The 19,982-nt window shown below is 45.6% G+C and overlaps 1 protein-coding gene across 14 annotated transcripts in view; it reads right to left on the bottom strand.

The window, feature by feature from the left end:
• The window catches only part of LOC127567065 (tensin-2-like), a 190,163-nt gene that overhangs the window by 110,626 nt on the left and 59,555 nt on the right, over positions 1-19,982 (bottom strand). For 10 of the 14 annotated variants that reach the window (XM_052009740.1, XM_052009741.1, XM_052009743.1 and 7 more), the window contains one exon: positions 6,914-7,028. In XM_052009740.1, the coding sequence (XP_051865700.1) occupies positions 6,914-7,028 (115 nt within the window). Of the gene's footprint in view, positions 1-6,913; positions 7,029-13,219; positions 13,556-16,733; positions 16,869-17,073; positions 17,215-19,982 lie in introns of those variants that run through there. The other 4 variants (XM_052009749.1, XM_052009750.1, XM_052009751.1 and 1 more) reach the window with 3 other exon arrangements.

The raw sequence follows: 19,982 nt of genomic DNA, 5'->3' as shown, positions 1-19,982 counted from the left end.
CCAGGCAATTCAACACCTGTGGTTTACCAACAGACTGAAGCAGTACCTAGACGGCCATAAGGAGAATGACTCATGACCATACTCATGGTTATTTGATCCAAGACCATCAGAACTGACAAACCAAATGTACTCAAAGCTCTCTGGTGGGCCGTACCTTGTGTGCAAGTGAGCAGGCTCAGGGGGCTCTGTGGAGACATCACAGTCAAGCCAAGAAAGATGGAGACAAGGTTCAGTGGCCTGAGAACATGCCAGCCCTAAAGCCCAGAAGAGCTGCCTTGCAAAATAAGAGGAGCGGATTCAAATCTTCTGAGCTCCCAAGCTCAGCTACATCAGAGTGACATTCGGCTGTGGGGGAACAACAGCAATGGGAGGGAATAGACACACTCACCGTGTTGACACCCCCAAAGCCTCTCTAAAAAGGCCAAGAGTGCAAAACCCATTTGGATTCTGAAGAGGCAGTGGCAGGGACCTCGGAACTGTTGTTTTCATAGTGGCAGTACAAGATGGGGACTGTTTTCATTCTGGCAAACAGCAGTATCTGGTCAGATTCAATCCAAGTAAAACTGGCCTTCAAAACCCAGCTAGAGTAGACTCTATGCACCATTTGCAGTATGGAAATGTGGTCTGGATTAGTCATTTGTTCTGTGGCAGACCATAAATTGTCAGTGGGAGGAGCTGCTGATTATTTCTGACATTCCCCCTCAGCTAGCACTCTGTAAATGTGGTGAGTGAGTTCATACTCTATTAAAGGTCATTATATGTCATTTCCTTTCTTTGTGTTGTTAATTAGAATTCTGCTCTGCTGTGTGTGTGCCAGGCCTTCCTTCAGCCTCTGGCATGTGAGCTGGAAGTTCTTCAGCTCCTCACAGCAAAATCCCTGCGAGTGCCTCCTTATCTCTCCCAGGCCACTGTCTGAGGCTGAACCAGAGTATTGGCAAACCTAGTGAGGCACAGGGCTGCCTATCCACGCCATCACTAAGACCAACCATTCTTACCTCTGTAGAGTAGCATGACTCCGCTCCTCCTTGCCTCCGCTGCTGAAATCCTCTTCCACAACTATCCTCCGATTCATTTCACCCAAGGCACCCCTGACCACCTTCCCACTTTCCTCCTGAGCACATCCAGAACCTCGCTGTGTGTGCTGCAGCTCACACTGATCTCACACCCCACCCCAGCTCCTGATTAAGCAAATTCTCCATTTAAAAAACTCTAATCCTAGCTTTCAAATCCCTCGTGTCTCTTCTCTCCCTCTCTCTTTCTAATCATTCTTACAAGCCTCCAAGATCGCATTAAGCCTCCAAGAAGGCACGGTAGTGTAGCGGTTAGCGTAACGCTTTACAGCGCCAGCGACCCAGGTTCAATTCCCGCCGCTGTCTGTAAGGAGTTTGTACGTTCTCCTGTGTCTGCGTGGGTTTCCTCCTGGTGCTCTGGTTTCCTCCCACATTCCAAAAGACGTACGGGTTAGGAAGTTGTGGGCATGCTATGTTGGCGCCAGAAACGTGGCGACATTTGCAGGCTGCCCCAGAAGATGTATTTCACTGTGTGTTTCGATGTACATGTGACTAATAAAGATATCTTATCTTAAGAAGGCCACATTAATCCCTGATTTTAATTGCTCCTCCATTGGCAGCTCTGGAATCCCCTCCTAAAATTTCTCCACCTTTCTCTCCTCCTCCTTAAAATCTCCCTCACTGATCGAGTTTCTGGTCACCCACCCCAACACCTTCTCATGTGGTGTGGCATCAGATTTTGTTTGATAGACACTCCCGGAGAGTACCTGGGGACATTTTACTACATTAAAGGTGCTATTGAAATGGAAGTTGCTGACGATGGGCCAGTGAAATTGGCAGTCTCCAGTAGCTCTTCCTTTCCTCTCCCTTCAACCTCCAGTTGGTCTGTCTCTCGTTCCTCTTCCCTTCTGAGCTTCCACTTGTGTCAATCAAGCTTCTCCAAATCATCTGTGGTTTTTACAATAATTCAATGATTTTGTGGTCCCCATTACTGATATAAAATTTTTATTCCAGATTTATTTCATTAATTGAATTTAAATTATCTCTGTTAACCCAGAATCCTATCACAAATCTTCCATTTCATTCTCTCTGACCCTCCAGCCATTTTCTGCAATTTAAAACACAATTGATTTCTAATTTCTCCAGTTCTATGAAAGGTCATTGGCCCAAAAGGTTAATAATGTCTCTCCAGTGATGCTGACTGATTCGCTGAATATTCAAAAGTTTTTCATTGGTTACCAAGTACTTTGGTTAGTCCAGAAATCATGGAAGACTGGATAGAAAAAGCCTTTTCTATTTATCAACACTCCCAGCTCCAACCACTCTACAAAACATCCAGGTCTGTAATCTGAACACTGTATCAAAAAATTCCTTCTAAAGTCTCAAAATGATGTGCTAGTAGTTTTTTCAGATTGAAGCCTCTTTTTTCTGGACTCAACCAGAAATAGAAACAGTTTCTCCACATTCAACCTATTGATATAAAGCCCCAATCTGTGAACCAGCTAAGCAAGTGGTCAATGTCAGCTTCTATGATCATCTCTTTCACATCAAAGCTGGGACATTTGTTTTTAAGGTAACTTGCTTTCTCCGTTTGTTGAGCAACACTACTGACTTCTCAAAGCCTTGTAACAAGTGTAAACAAAGAGGAAAACTAAGGGTTTAATCCCCCACCTCCACCATCCAAGCTCTTCCAACAGCTTACAGAAGTACTGAGAACTTAAATAATCAAGAATATTGTACCATAGTGGCCTGGTATCTAAAGACCAGGACTGCTGATTGAGAGACATGGATTTGTATCCTGTAGTTGGTGAATTTAAATTCAACTAATGAAGTGATTCTGGAATATAAAGCTTATATTAGGAAGAGTGACCATAAAACCATTGAATTGCCATAAAAACCCATCCAGTTCACAAATGTCTTTCAGGGACAGAATTCTGCTGTCCTTACCCAGTCTTGGTCTACAAGTGACCTAAACCCACATCCATGTGGTTGACTCAACTGCACAGAAATGGCCCACTAAACCATCCAGTTCAGTAGACATCTAAGATTTAAAAGACTCCCTTGGTTATGTCACTATTTCCATGGCAAGCAGGCCACACACTGGATGAGCTGCAGTGATGCTGCAGGGACCATAGCACTGAAAAGACCATGCCAGTGGGGCTTGAGAGAGACAATATTAGGCACACTGGAAATCAATCCTGTGCCTGCTTCCACTGAGAGCTTGCTGCCAACTTCAACCTCCATTCGCTACATGACTGATTATCACAACTCAAGGGTGGGAGCAAAGAGTATTTACTGGAAGGCAGGATATTTCACTCAGCAAGTTCCAGCCAGGGACTTTCCTGTCTTTGAAAAAACAGCCCAGTTAATGACCATCCACTTTGATTAATTCCATTTTGACAGGATCCAGGGCCCATTTAGCAGCCCAGAAATTGGAGAAAACATTGTCTGTTGCAAACATGAGATGTAAACAGATAATGCACAGTGCACCAGTCACCTTCAGAGAGAAAGAGAGAGGGAGGGAAAGGGGGTGGGGTGGGGGGAGAGGGGGAAGGAGAGGGAGAGGGGGGAATCAGTTAAAAAATGTATTATTTTGAGTTGGCTTCAGACTCCTGCTGGCGTGATCTCCCCAGTGGTATCAAGTCCATCTTGTATGGTACTTTCTGTGAAACTCTCTTTGTCTGTTTTCACACCCATGACAGCTATTCAATAAACCTCAGGTGTTTTCCATTGTAAGCAAGCGTTATCAGATGTTAGTTTTGCTGGAACTAGTGTAGTGCTCTCTGATATACAAATAGAGAATGCTGTAAATACTCAGGAGGTTACGCAGAATCTGTGAAGCTGGAAACACGGTTAACATTTCATCAGAGCTAAGAAAAGTTAGAAATGAAACAAGTTTAAAGTTAAAGACTTTAATTTTGGGTGGGGTGCAGGGGTGGTGGGGGAGGAGGGGTGGGGGTGCTAGAAGGAGAGGTGGAGAGAACAGGGGGTTATCTGTGACAGGGTTGAGACCAGGAGAGTGAGTAACACAAGTGGTAGTTGTGCTGGCTGAGAGAAGGTACTGAAGGCTTGTGTGTATGAGGGAGCTCCAACACAACTATACTAAACACAGCTTCTCCTCCCCTCTCCTTTCACAATTTCAAAGAGACCATTCCTTTTGTGACTCTCCAGTCCACTCTTCTGTCCCCATTAACCACTCCCCTATTATGGGATATTCCCAATGCAACCACGGGAGTTGTAACACCTGCCCTTTCACTTTTTCCCTTCCACCTCTTCCCTTCCACCATCCAGGGTCCCAACAATCCATCCAAGTAAGGCAACAATTCACTTGCATGTCTTCCAGTCTCGTGTACTGCATTTAATGCAACACACAAAATGCTGGAGGAACTCAGCAGGTCAGGTAGCATCTATGGAAGGAAATGAACCGTCAATGTTTTGGGCCGAGACCCTTCATCTGGACTGGAAAGGAAGAGGGCAGAAGCCAGAATAAAAGGGTGGGGGGAGTGGGAGGAGCACAAGCTGGCAGGTGACAGGTGAATCCAGGTGAGGGGGGGAAAGTGAGAATGATGTGAGAAGATGGGAGGTGGTAGGTGGAAGAGGCTAAGGGCTGAACAAGATGGACTGTGATAGGAGAGGACAGTAGACCACAGAATGATGGGAAGGAGGTCAACTAGCGTCTTATGCCTACTGCATTTAGTGCTCACAATTTGGTCTCTTCTACACTGGAGAAGCCAAACTCAGATTGAATGACCGCTTGCAGAGCACCTGTGTTCAGTCCACACGGGGTGACCCTGAACTTCCTGTTACCTGCCAGTTTAATTCTCTGTCCCACTCCCTCTCTCAGCTGTCTACCAGTGGCCTCCCGCACTGTTATTATGAAGCCCAAAGCAAGCTTGAGGAACGTCATCTCATCTTCTGTGTGGGCATGCTGCAGCCTTCCAGATTCAATACTGAATTCTCCAACTTCAGGTAACTTGCTTTCTCTATCTGTATCAGAACTGGCCGATTTCTGCTGTCAGTCATCCATCTGTGTATTGGCTCAGTTTTTCTCTCATTATTACAGCCTGACCTGCTAGGCATGTCCCACAGCCCTGGTATTTCTCACCTTTTCACGTTCCTTTGTCTGTATTCTCACTCACCACTGTCCCCATTAACCTTTGACTGGATGGCCTCAATAACCCTGGACTCACCCTATCACAGATATTCCCCTTATCCTATCCATGCTTCCCTCCATCTTCTCTGCAATTTAAAACTAATTTGTTTACTCTCTTTGCCAGGTCTGATGAAGTCTCTTTGACCTGAAATATTAACTCTGTTTCTCTTTCCACAGACGCTGCCTAACTGAGTGCCTACAGACCCTGCCTACTGAGTGTTTCCAACATTTTCTGTTTTGAGACCTAATAGTTATCTTGTTTAATGATTTATGTGCCTCCTAGCAATTACTTTCCAAAATTAACAAATCAGGATGAAAAAATGTTGTCTGTTTCTGCCTATTGAAACTTAGTGTCAGCCAAAGACAATTGACCCTGGATTTGAAGGGGCGTGTAACTAAGGGAGGGTGGAGTTTAATGGTGGCATAGTGCCATTATCAAATTCACATCTTTGTTTTTAAATCCCTCCATGGTCTCAACCCTCCTACAGCCCCACAAACCTTCGCGCTCCTCCAACAAGAAGTTGTTCTTGACCATCTCCAAATTTAATCACTCCACCATTGGCAGCCATGCCTTCAGCTGCACCTCCCTCTGAGAGAGGAATTCCTCCTCATCTGTGTCTGAAATGGGCAACCCCTTATTCTGAAACTCTGTTCCCTGGATCTAGATACCCCCACCAGGGAAACATCCTCACAGCATCCACCCTGTCAACCCCCCTCAAAATCTTATATGGTTTAATGAGATACTCCCTCATTCTCCTAAACTGCAATGAGTATAGACCAAGCCTGCTCAACCTCACTTCAGACATCAATCCTTCATCCTGGGAATCAACCCAATGAACCTGCACCACCTCCAGTGCAAGTGTATCCTTCCTTAAACATGGAGACCAAAAGTGTACGCAATACGCCAGGTGCAGTCTCACCCTTCAATATACTCAATAAATCTGCCTTCACAACTCTCTGGGGTAGGGAATTAAAGAGTCACAGTCCTCAGAGAAGAAAATCCCTTCTCATCTCTGCTTTAAATGGGTGACTCCATATTCTGAAACTATGCCTTCTTGTTCTAGCTTCCCCAAGATGGCAGTAAGTGATGGTTCCAAGCTTTATTCCTATCCTTCACTGCCTTACGATTTTCATAACCCCAGCCAGGCTGTCGCTGGCAAGTCCAGGGCCAAAAGTGAACAAAGTTCAAAAAGCAAATCACTTCAAGAATTGTTCACCTCTGAGCCAGCACAGGCCCAACAGGAAGGCACGTGACCCATGGTCCACATCTATCATAGTTGATGCCTGGCCAGGAGGGAAGGAGGAAGGGCAATTACAGAATAGGGGAAGGGGTGTCATATTTTTAACACTCTCTTTTCCAGAGGGCCTTTCACCTCCCTTTTCAGAATGCCTCAAAGCTCTTTACCGCAAATGAAATCAGGTCACTGCTGCAATGTAGGATACACAGGTGCCAATTTGTGCACATCAAGCTCCCGCAAACAGAAACAAACTCATAATGATGTTGGCTAAGGGATAAACACTAGTCTCAGGACAACCAGGAGAACTCCCCTGCTCTTTTTTAAGATAGCATCACATCCACCTGAGAGGACAGATGGGGCCTCAGTTTAATGTCTCACCCAAAAGACAACTGATGCCGGTGAGAAAACTGATCCAGAGTCTGACACTGACTGACTCTTTCCCCTCGGAAAAACAGTTTGAAGTTTCACGATTTGGCAGGAACTCTGCGCTGTGTTGCCAGGACTTCACTTACTGCGACATAAGATCCCCTGTGACGTGATTGGCTGCTTGCATACCACACAGTGCTTCTTCTTCTTAAATGTCTTCTCCTTGAAGCTGTGAGTAGTTGGGGGATCGACCTTACCAGGCTGTACAACAGAAAAGAGACATGCATTAGCACCAGCCTCTTATTCAATGAATGTTATTGGCATGAGGTCAACAGTCATTGAACAGTAGAGCATCTCTTGACATTAAAAACATACTTTCACTCATTTTATTGGATAAACTAAGATATCTTGTGCCTATTTCTGTATTTCACAATAATCACTGCAGCATCAGAACTCAGCTCATGCGAGTCCCAGCTCACTTGGCCTCCCACAACTAACATCTCCCTCAAGGCATCAACACACGAGTTTATTGCTTGTTCTACTTTTCTTTCCCCTTCCCACCTCCCATGCACCAAGCAATCCCTTACCCTAAAATCCAAAAAAGCACAGTGGTCCCCTGACAAACGAGTAGAATGCTCCTAAGACATGTACAGAAAGACAGCAAGGGACAGGTACAAAGAGAGCACAAGAAACACAACTGGAGTACAAGAGGGTGAACGTTAAACTCTGGTTAGATTGGCTTGAGTTTCTGTGTTCAACTCCAGGTGTGGGAAAGATTGTGACTCACTGAGCAACAGATAAATACAGCAATGACAGCAATACTGCCTGCTGCTCTGTATTACCTCTACGCACAGCTAATACTAAAGCAAAATAATATAGACACTGGCAATCTGAAATTAAAACGGAAAATGTTGGAAATACTCAGCAATTCAGAGAACATAACAAGAGTGGGGGTTGACTATACCTCCCCTCGAGCCTGCTCTACCATTCGATAGATCACAGCTTGTCTGATTTTGGCCTCAGCTTCACTATTCTGCCTGTATGCCCATAACCCTGGGCACCCCTTTTAGTCCAAAAATCTCCCATGAAAGCATTCAATGACTCTACCCCCCACAGCTCTCAGGGGTAACACACACAAGATGCTGGAGGAACTTAACAGGTTAGGCAGCATCTACAGACGGAAATAAACAGTCGACGTTTCGGGTTGAGACCCTTCATCAGGACTGGATGTAAGATGACAGGACGACAGTCCTAACGAAGGGTCTCAACCTGAAATGTCGAGTGTTTATTTCCCTCCATAGATGTTGCCTGACCTGCTGAGTTCCTCCAGCATCTTGTGTGTGTTGCTCCAGATTCCAGCATCTGCAGAATCTCTCGTGTCTCTCAGGGTAGAGAGTTCCAAAGATTCATGATCTGAGAGAAGAAATTCCTCCTCATCTGTCTTAAATGGACAACTCCTATTCCAGAAACGATGTCCCCCTAGTTCTAGATACCCCCACTAGGGAAAAAGTTTCTCAGTATCCACCCTGTGAATCCCCCTCAATAAGATCAACTCTCATTACATAGAACAGGAACAGGCCTTTCGGCCCACAATGGCTGTGCTGAACACAATGCCAAATTAAACAAAATCTCTTCTCCCTGCACATGATCCATATCAAGTCTCATTCTTCTAACCTCAATGAGTATTGATCCAACCTGCTCAATTGTCCATCATAACATAACTCCTTCATCCCAGCAATCAACTGAGCGAACCTTCTCTGAACTGCCTCCAGGTTAAGTATCTCTCTCCTTAAAGGAGAGAGAGAGAGAGAAACAGAGTTTCAATTTGACAGCCTTTCAACCTAAGGAGTAAAAGTACTGGGGCTAATGCTGGCACCGATTCATCCATTACTCAAGGGTACTGGAGTTGGGGAGAGAGATGTCATGGATTGCTGGCTCACAACTGTTGATTTGGCACCATCATGCTTGGGAAAAGATCTCTCCACACAACCCCCACGAGTGAGTGAGTAAGAGACAAGTAAAATAAAATGAAACAGTTCAAAGCCTCAGTTAAAATACAGCTGGGTGGGAGGTCAGACAAATGCATTCATCTGTTAATATACCAAAGGTCTCTTTTAGCTGGGTATGGGAGCACAGTGATTAGATTACTGGGTAAGCATCCAGAGGCCTGGCCTAGTGACCTTGCAAACACAAGTTCAAATCCTGCTAAGTAATTAAATAAACCTGGAATAAAAATCAATAACAGTGACCTTAAAACTACCACATTGTTACTTAAAGACAATCTAATCTGCTCCAACATGGCCAATTCAAAGGTCATTTATTAGGCATAATACAGAAAATGCTGGAAACTCAGCAGGTCAGATCATGCAACCTCCTGGGAGAGACAAATCTAGGTAAAAAGCCCAGACCAATTTGGGTAGGCGGAAAAAAAATCTTGAGAAATTCCTCTTTGACCCATATTGGCAATCAAAACAAGTCCAGGAATTCCTTTGGTCCTGAATTCCCTTCGGGATTCCACAGGCCTAATACCAATTCTAATGCCTCAGCGCAATGTTTTAAAGATTGCACTATTGACTATCATGTTTTAACCATCCCTGTTTCCTACATTAAAACAGCTCGGAGTCACAAGGAGGTCGATTTGTGTTTCCATATTTACACTCTCTTGGCTGTTGGGAACCCCTCCCTTAAATGCAGAGCGTGGTCACCATCATGTCTGCTTGTAACGTGACAGAACTATAAGGTGTATAAGATGTATAAGGTGGCATCATGTGACTGGGCTCTGCTTTGTTGTACAATTACAGATGAAAAAAAAGGCCTGGCTACATCACACAGGGAGAACTGTGAGCACCACACACCTTCAGGAGGAGATACTGATCTTGGAGGCAGGGTCATTCGCTAGGTATCCCAGGCAACATTCTTCCCTCAACCAACATCGTTAAGGAAAATTGACCAGATGTAGAGTTGTTGATGGGATCTTGCAAAAGAATGTTGCCTTTCAGATGAAATGTTAAACCAAGGCCTATCTGATCGATGTGAAAAAAGTCCTATGGTAATCATTCCGAACTGGGGAGTTCACCCTGGGCTCCTGTCCAATATCTAACCCTCAACCAACATCACAATAAAAACAGATTACCTGGTCACTTTTGCATTGCTGTTTCTTGGAGTTTGCTATACCCTTCAAAAGTACTTTGGTGGCATTTTGGGACATCTGAGGTTGTGAAAGGCATGTGAAATGCTGACTTGCATAATTATACATTGGAATACAAGATACTATGGCAAAACTTAGACAAGTTCTTGTTCCCCATTTCCAAGTTGTCCCTTCAAATGTTTTGCTATGCTGGTTGTTCCATCCTACAGCATGCATGGCTGATTCGTAGGTCAGTCCACGAGTGTGCTGCCCATTCAGTTTAATCCACAATGGAACAGGGTCAGGGTTAAAAGAACATCCTGAAGCATATGTGCTTTAACCTTCTAGCACTTAACAAGTCATGAAGCTTTTCAGAGGGAAAAAATAAATTAGGAAGATAACATTCTACAGACTTGTAAGTGTGGATATGGTTTGAAAGCTAGTAATGATTGAAAATGGTGGCAGATAATAGGCAGCAATGCAATTTGCAGATCTTGACAGCACAGATCACTTTTTGCATCCTGTTCACAGCCCATGACCCCAGAGGCTCTTCATTCAATTACTGCCTAGAGACGGAGTGCCCATAATCTAACCCTGGATACATCCAGCACAAGCTGCAGAAAACACTGATGAGAAACAGGAAAACAAGTTATTGCTCACAGAACAAAACTGGTCTGATTGAATTCTTGGTTCATTAAGTTGAGAAACATAATAATTATTGCCAAACAGGAAGATTTTGTCAACAATTCTCATTTACTGTCATTTTCCTGTACAGCCCAGCCTCATAGTTATGTCCAGAATAAACAGGAAGGGAACTTCAGGAAAACCAGTCGGCATTGCAGCAGATACTAATAATGGAGCCTTGCTCCAGATTAATATATACTAATCCTATTTCACTTTTAACACTTAATAATTCAACAGGTTTATAGATGCTGCACAATGTTTTAGCAAAGTTTTGGAAGACACTGTTTAGTGCACTGATGTGGTGATGTACAGGAGAGATGCCACCATGGAAGACACTGTTTAGCGCAATGATACTGGGATGTTCAGGATAGATGTTGCCTTAGAAAGCACTGTTTAGCACATTGATGCTGTGATGTCCAAGATAGGATATTACCTCTTGGGAGCAGTCAGTTAATTTGGTTTGCTGAGCACCTCCTGAATAGGAAGTTGCTTGCAGATCATGACTAAATGGACAGAAAGCAGATGTACAACAGGAAAGGGTCTGCTTGCCTGTCTGTTATTGTACAGACTTGAGGACTAACATTTTGTGAAATTACTTGAACATGTCCCAGCCTAAACTTGGCAAGCACAGATTGGTGGCAAGATCCTCGCCCACACTGGAAAATGACAGGCAGGCTGCCAAAGGCCAGTCTGCCACTGCCACTTTGGTTCCAGAATGCCTGTCTTAAAATCATTTAAAGAGTGAGTTTTTCAGATTGAAGGCTTGACATTGTGTGAAAAGTGGGTTTTATGCTGTTGTTTCAATGCTATTCTTCGGAGACCGTTTTTTATTTATTCATTTTTCAGGACGTGTTCACAACTGACAAAGCCAGCATTTATTGCCCAACCCCAACTCCCCTTGAGAAGGCGGTGGTAAGTTGCAAACTTGAACCAGTGCAGTCCTTCTGCAGTACAGGATGCACAGAACAGCAGAGAGCCAGGGTAAATTATCGCTCTGCATCAAGTGAGAGTTAGTGGGTCTCTGGGCAAAGGAGTGAGGGGAGCAAACAAAAACATGGCTGCTGCTCTTGAATTCGATCTGCTGGAACATGTAAGCTTGTGAAGGCCAGGAATGAACAGGGTCAGACTAATCTCGTCATGTCACCCCCAGTGTTCCAGCGACCTTCCAATACACTTCTCCCACCCCCAATCAAGCTCACTTGAACAAGGTGAGTGCGAGCCTTCGGGGCGTGAGGACTGGATTCTCTGGGAAACTGCGCTACCTTAGCCAGCCCACGGAAACAAGAGCCAGCACCCTGGCAAAGAGCCTTCAGCTCCCTGAGTCAGATTCTATAACCCATCCTTCAAGCCAAAAAAACTGTAGATGAAACATGCCTTGTGTTTAGGAGATTAGTTGTGAAACTTTTGTTTTCCCACTAGAAACCTGCTGGCTCCACTTTCCCTTCAGTTCCTGAGTAGAAACTGTCAGGGGACCCCTCCAGACATATTGCCAGGATTTGGTCAGCTCACTGAGGATGGCAGCCATTGGCACAACAAGACACTGGAAAACACAAACACTGGGCACTGGTACACTGAGACACAAAACACAAGTACACAAGGAGATGGGATACTGGCATACCAGGATATTGATAAACTGTGACACCAGCACTTTGGGCATTGGGCACTGACACAATAGCACGATGGGCACACCAGGACACTGGGCACTGACATATGGCAAAGAAAGAGCACTAACACAAGATGGACGTTGGTGTGTGAGAGACCAGAGATACTGGCAAATGATGAATACCGCCAACTCATATTTTCCCACCTCATGGCTCAGCTTCCTGAGATCACCTTGGCACTGAGATGCCAATCAGGAGTCCTCTTTAAGAGACTAGTTTAGGGATTGGAAGTGCCTGGCTTGTGCAGCTGGGGGTGGTGCACACTGGGGACTTCACTCTGCAAGTGGGCTATGCCATCACTGAGATGTAAGAACATAATGCGGCCAAGCGATTGGGAAAGAATTCAGTCTCTCTAGAAGAGCCCCCCCCCCCCCCCCCCCCCCTCATGCTCCTCACCACAAAATTCCTGTTCAAAAACTGTTAACTTAGAAAACCCTGGCACATAATGGAGAGTGGGCATCATGTAACATATAACGAAATGTAATACCCTGAGCACAAGCAGAGCCTCACTCTAGACCTTTGAGCAGGGCATCCCTTCCATTCCAGCTGTTATGTTGTGCTCAGTAGAAATTTGCCTCAATGTTCTACACAATATCAATTCACATTTCAAATTCAGAACAGTACGTGGCTTCTCTGCTCTGGAGCCCTTCCACCGTTCACAGTCAATAGAGGAAACAGGACTGCACAGTGTTAAGGGGGGGGGGGGGGGGGGGCTGAAAATCACTCTCCATTTTCAAACCGTCTGGAGAGACAGCCACAGTGCACTGTGTTTGCAATCTGTGTCACACCTGGCTCTGATCTGAACATCCCTTCACCCATTAAAGGCATGAAACAATTAGAAACATGGATCAATCGCAAGTTAAATAAAAGCTATTTGGGTCTCAAGAGCAAGTGCCACTGGCAACATCCTACTCATAAGGCAGCATCAAATCACAAGGTGCACTCAGCAGCCCAGCCTTAATGTTATAAAATGCACTCACTTCGATATTGTGACTGCTTTTGTTTCCAAGTCCAAATTTATGTGGGAAGAGCTCAGTTCCTACACTTTTCCTTTCCCTTTAAGGCTTCCTCTGGTGCAAAGGGCCTCAACCACCTGGTCCTCCTTTGACCTATCAGAGAGAATGCTGTCAGTGGCCGTTATTTCAGATCACCCATGGGGTTTTAGCAGCCAGATGTTACTGGCAGATGCTGAAGCTGCATTAACACACTCATCGCCTGTCCCTCCATGCACAGCAGTAGAAGAGGGGCAGCTCTGGCACAAGTCATTGAGGCCAATCGTTGGCCCAGAAGGCCTCTTTCCTGCCAAGTTCACCCCTCCAAAATTGCTGTCACTTTGGGGCAAGTAGAGACTGGTGCAGAACATCTTTAACCGACAGGGGTCCTAGTCCGCAATAGATAGACAACAGCAGGCAACTTTAAGCTGCTTTGGTAATTTGAGCATAACCTGAGAAAGAGACTGTCCCCTCGGCTAAAACAGAGACCAGATGCAGACTAAATCTGCCTCATTCCTTCCGCCAGTAATGCATCCAAAGTGCCTGCTGCATCAGTATGAAGTCTTGCATTAGTTCTTGCTCTGGCAACACACTCTCCCTGTCCCTGACTCGCATCAAGACTCATTACACTTTGAAAGTGCCAGTGTAAAACTATCATGCTGAGCCTCCCCTTTTACCAGTCTCTCTCTCTCTCATTAACCCAGGGGATAGTAAGCTGTCACAACCCTCAGCACAGTGGGTCAGCTAGTAGAGCCGCTGCCTCACAGCACCAGCAACCCAGGTTCGATCCTGACCTACAGTGCTGTCTGTGAGGAGTTTGCACGTTCTCCCTGTGACCATGTGGGTTTCCCCTGGGTGCTCCAGTTTCCTCCCACATTCCAAAGACATACGGGTTGTTAGGTTAATTGTCTGCAGTAAATCAACTCTAGTGTGTAGGTGAATGGAAGAATCTGGTGGGAGTCGCTGGGAATGAGGGGAGAATCGATTGCAGGGAAAATTAGTGGGGAATGATATTGCTCTGTGAGCTGGCATGGACTTGATAGGCCAAATGGTCTCCTCCTATGTCATAAAGAAGTCTGGAAATATTGAAGGCAGGCGAGAAGCATTGTTTCAGAACTCCAGGAGGACATCCCAACAACCTCACACTGCAGAATACTTTGGAACCTCCCTAATCACACAAGCTGCTATAGAAATGGGGGTTCCTGCTTTCACTTGTGTAACTTTAGCACAAATAAGACCGCCCAAACCTTGCCTCTCCCACTAATCAACAGACCACTTGGTGTTGTTCACTGGAGAGGCTGCAGTTCATTCCAGGAATGGCCGAAATCCAACCCAACTGCCCAGGGATTGCTGCCTGCACAAGGAGAGCCAGTGGTACACAATCACCGAATGGTTACAGAACGCAAGGTGGCCATTCAGCCCAAAGAGTCGATGCCACTCTGTGCAAGAACCGGCCAGTCCCATTCCTCTGCCCTCTCCCCATTGCCCTGCAAGTTTTTTTTTCCATTTTGCAGCTCTCTTTTGAACATCACGATTGAATTGGCCTCCACTACCACCCCATCAGACCGTTCCAGAGCATAAGCACTCACTACATGAAAACAAAAATTTTTCCTCATGTCACTTTTGGTTCTTTTGCCAATCACCTGCATTCTCTGTCCCCTGATTTTTGACCCTTCTACCAATGAGAACTGTTTGTCTCAGTCTTACTATACCCTTCATAATTTTAAATATCGCCATCAGATCTCCTTGCAACTTCTTCTGTTCTAAACAGAACAACCCCAGCTTCTCCAATCTATCCACATAACTAAAATCATCTCTTCTGTACCCCCTCCAAAGCCTTAACATCTTTCCCAAACTGTAGTGCCCAGAACTGGAGACAATACTCCAGTGGTTGAACTAGTGTTTTATAAGGGTTCAATATAACATCTTTGTTCCCTTCCTTTGCAGATATCTCAATAAACCTAACAAAAAAGCACTTGGCAGATAGCACAACTGGTCTTGATACAGTGAAATACAGGGAACAGGGAGAGTGCATGGGCTACATCTAGAAACCTTGAGGCGTGACAAAGGGAAACTGTCAGCCACAACCCAGTGCTTTGTGCTCCCACCTCCGAACAAGCTTTTTGCAAAGGGCAATCAAACACACACACCCCACTGGCCTCCTCTCTTCCCGAGTACTCAGCTGGGTCAGAACTTTATCCAAGCTATCCCGAGAAAGAAATCGCTGGACCCATCACAGCCTCGAGAGATGGAACCTGGGCCTTCACTGGTCTCGACTGCCATCTGGGAAGTGCATGGAGCATCAGCCCATTCAACAGAAGTCTGTGCCAAGGAAGGGGTTAATGAGAAGGATTTCTTTTTCCATGAAAGAAGAAGAAATCATCCAAGCTTAAATTTCAATAGAGCCTATTACGTGATTTTTGGCAGTATGTCATACATTTATGACTAATGCATCTAATGTACTAAAAAATCCGCCCATTCTTTACAAAGGTGCCCTGCGGCAATAAATCAGAGGGAATTTCAGGAAAAAAATGCCCACATTGTGTAACAGAGGTCTCATGTCAAGGCTACAGTAACAGTTTCCATCCCAGTGATATAATGAAGGCACTGTAGTGGCTTAAAGGGGACCTCGCCCATTCAGAGTGAGAGAGGCCCTTTTATAACTAAGACAACAGTACTGCCCCTCAACAAAAAAAAACTATAATAGCCAGGAGGGTTTCAAATGGATTTCATCAGACCAGGGACAATCATTTTTAATCCAGAGGGGGCCAAAATCACTGCTAGTAGCCAACCCCACCCCCTGCTCTCATGGCTCCTCACCAAGGGCTCCGTGGCTGTTTTGGCTGCCTGGGAAGTCAATATACTGTTCCATCATCTCAGTATAGACATACAAACAGTGGCATGTTGGCAGAGGGCCAGTAGTGCCCACGGAAGACATGTGCCACCATGTTGGCATCTTCAGCAATACACATTGGCGCAACAAATTTCACCACGTAGTTTCCTGCTGGCACTCTGGCAAGGAAGGTGACATTTACATGTTGGAAGCATTCTCATGTCCCCAATGCTGCCACCCCCAGAAAAGGAAACCTCTTTTGTCCTCTTGCCCACAGCTTGCTGAAAAACTTTTCACTTGCACACATTTGCACTTGCTTCTACACAAGGACCCTACTTCTGTCAGGTCAACCCATGTTTGGTTGGTAACTCTCGAGTCAGAGGGACATGTCCTCAGCAGGCCACGTGGAAATCTGATGTAAATTCCTACGTGCCTTATGTTCTATCTGCCACTGGCATGCTGGCTGAAAGCACAATAAAACAAACAAACACACCTACCTCTCTCACCTAAGTTTAATAATTAATCCCTTGTAGCCCTTAAGGCTGCTGTCCCTCTTCACAGACCCAACTCACCAAACTCACTGAGATTTCCTATCGAGCAGAGAAAGCAGCAATTTTACAAACAAACAGCTCAAATGCAACAGAGTCGACCTTAAATCTGTGCAATTACCATGAGAGTCGGTTTCACCAGGACACTGCTTTTGCCATGCAGAAGTACTTCCAAAGCATCCTGTCAGGCACTGCTATTAACAGCAAGCCTGCACTTCCAGAATGTGAGCATGTCAGTACATAAACCTTGCTCCCCTTCACAAAACAGTCCAAAAGAGTTAAACACTCCCAAGCACTCGCTCTCTTGGGCCACATTTACAAGTCACAGAGCTTTCAAGAATTCCTCAATCTCCTGACGCGAGCTCACAGCAGCAGAGCCCTGGGTTTATTTTTTTTGGATTAAAAATAACAACCCCACCCCAACCCCCCACCCACCCCCACGCCTCCCACAGACCATTTACCTGAGGCACAACCTCTGTTCCTGGGACTTGCTGCAGGGACGACATTCTACAGTCTGCAAGGCTCGGTGGATTTTTTTTCCTCCCTCTTTCCCTTCCTCCTCACACCCCACCAAGAAGCAAAGTGGAACACTGAAGGTCTGTCTGTGGAACAGCACAAAGTGCGTTTGTAAGGCGGCTGTGCTGCTCCAGCACTGGAGAGTAGTGGCAGGCTTGGCCTCTCTGCTTCGGTGCTTGCACCCTGCCAAGAAAACACTTCTGTCCACACAACCATTACCCTGGCACATAAGGAAGCTGAGGAAATTAGCTGATAAGGTGCCCCTTCTCAAGGCATGACAACAAGAGAAATCCAGAAATTAAAAAAAAACTAATGAATGCATGCTCCAGAAATAATTCTTACTTTTTGTGGAGTTGAATTAATAATTCAATAGTTATGCCAGCAACATATTAGTCGGACACTCTAATCATATCTTCACCCTAATTACTAGATTAAATTTCCATCACGAAAACAATAGTGGAGTCAGTCCATATACATCTATTATTAACATAGGTGGAACATCTATAAGTTAAATTTAAATATTTAGCTGAGACTTTGAAGGAAAATGCATGTACTGTTACACAGACACTAAAATGTACATTCTTCTCTATTTATTGAATGCCTGGGAGCAAGACGAGGGAGATCTCCTCCACTTCTCCTGCCCAGGTATTTAGGCTCTTTAGTAAAAGGTGCCTGGCCAGTAGTGGTTTGTTTACCAGCCACAGAAATGTTGTTGAAGGGAAATGGCAGGTAACAGGACGAGCCCGAACCCAGACCTCGCCTGCACGTCACTGTCGCCTCCCCCAGTAGATTTTCATATGTTACTGGGACTCAGGATCAAATCCTGAGAGTTCTCACATTGACCTATCACCCCCTTGTGGTTTCAAGAGCAGGTCAGATGCTGGACACTGGGCGAGGCAGTGTCCATCTCCTCCAACCACAAGCTTCAAGTTAGGCTCTTGTGACATTCTCCCTGCTCACCTGTAAAACTGAGGGCAAAGTACATCATTCACATGACTTCATGCCTACACCCTCCGGCAGCAGGAACCATCTCCTGGGTGCATGGGTCCTCACGGTTACTTTGACATCATTTGTGAACCATCCCAAGAAGGGCAAGGGCAGTGATGTCATTGCAACATGGTTGCCCCCAAGACAGGCATCATCCCGATGGGTACAAGCTGTCATTTCTTCATCACGGGGCAGTACAGTGGAATTCTCAACATTGTGCCACTGAAGGAGTACCATCACCACAAGCACGTGGTATGCGCTGTCCCTCTACTTTACTGGAAAGTGGGTGATCCCAAATTATGGAATTGCCCCCAGAAAAGGCCTTACAAATTTGTTGAGGGGTGGGCTTTGCCAGGCGGAGATTGTGATAAAAGTACATTCATGTTTCCCGTTACACCCCCTAGACCTGCCAGACTCCCCGACACTCCATCAGTGTTCCACTGGCACTGACTGATCCTGAACATGGTTCACTCTGGGTGATGCTAGCTTTGGGCAGCTGGCATGTCAGGCTGCCAACTACAAGGCTACAAACCAAGTGCTGGCAAATGATATTGGTATAGATGGGTCCTTGAGGTCAGCATGGCCTTGGGGGCCAAAGAACCTGTTTCTGCGCTGAATGACTCTTATGACACACTGACATTTTGGATGGAAGCTTTTTATTTCAACTTTATTGGTGCCACCTTCTTTAAAGATCTACATCCTCCTCCTGCCACAACACACCCCCACCACCTTGCCCCCACCCTCAACCCCTCAGTGATAGGGCATCCCACCCACTGGACTCATTTATGTAACATACACCAAGGACTATGATCATCCTGGTCTCTCTTTTGACAGCCCTGTCCAATGAGCCAATGTTGTCTCCATAATGAATACACACAGGGGCTTCTGACAGTCCAGAGCTGGGGTCACTGCTGATCACCAGAACCTCACCTTCTGACTTCTGGACAACTGCTCTAATCAAATCCTCAGGCCCCTACTGAGTAGTTATTAATAACTCCTGCACATCGGCCCGATGCTGTCAGATCAGGATTAATGGTCACTCCCATTAATGGTCACTTTCCTTTCTGGCCTCTGTCAACTGTTAGTCACACCTGCAATAAATTTACTGTAAGCCCTTAAGTATGTTCCCCTAAGAGTAACCCAATTGAAAGTCTACCCAGTCAGTCAGCCCACCAATGAAATCTGTCGCATCTTTCTTCAAAATAGCCAATCACCTCCCCACTCATGATTCAATGTCGTCAGCAAGTTTAATTTTGACCCAGGCAGACTGTCCCTCATCATTTTTAACATCCACTGCAGCTCAGGGACTAGCTGGGCATTGCTGCTGGAAGTGCCAGTAGATCCATGGATCATAAACCTACCACACCCGCCCACCCACCCCCCACCCACCCCCACCCCAGAATGATGGCATTTGTGATCCACAACTCCACCTGCGCCAGTCTGCTCTTCAGTCCGGAAAAAGAATCTGAAGCCTAGACTTCCTGAGCCCACGGCTCCTCGCACTCATCTTCCAAGGCCACCTGCAGCCTCCTCCTCTGCACTTCCACCAGTTGGAGCAATGGGACTGGCACAGGGAGATGGGGACCAGGCACATGGGATTCTTCAATTTACAGAAGTCTGATTTATGAATTTTTGCTATGATGTCATTAATTCTTTGTGGTTTGTGACTTTGATTTACGGATTTAAATTTTCCTATAATGGTGAGTGAGTCATCCTCTGCCCATCGGAATACTTAGCCCAGCCTTTTTGATTTACAAAATTTCACTTAGCAAAACGTTTTCCTGGAAAACAGCCCTTTCGTAAATTGAGGAATAACTATAGTTGGTGCTTGTATGGTTTTAGTCATGGATGAGTGTACAAATGTTGG

This window comes from Pristis pectinata, chromosome X (genome assembly GCF_009764475.1).
Source record: "Pristis pectinata isolate sPriPec2 chromosome X, sPriPec2.1.pri, whole genome shotgun sequence".
NCBI classification, from domain to species: Eukaryota; Metazoa; Chordata; class Chondrichthyes; order Rhinopristiformes; family Pristidae; genus Pristis; species Pristis pectinata.
The sequence above is the reverse complement of the archived record's forward strand: the minus strand, read 5'-3'. Positions and strand labels throughout refer to the sequence as shown.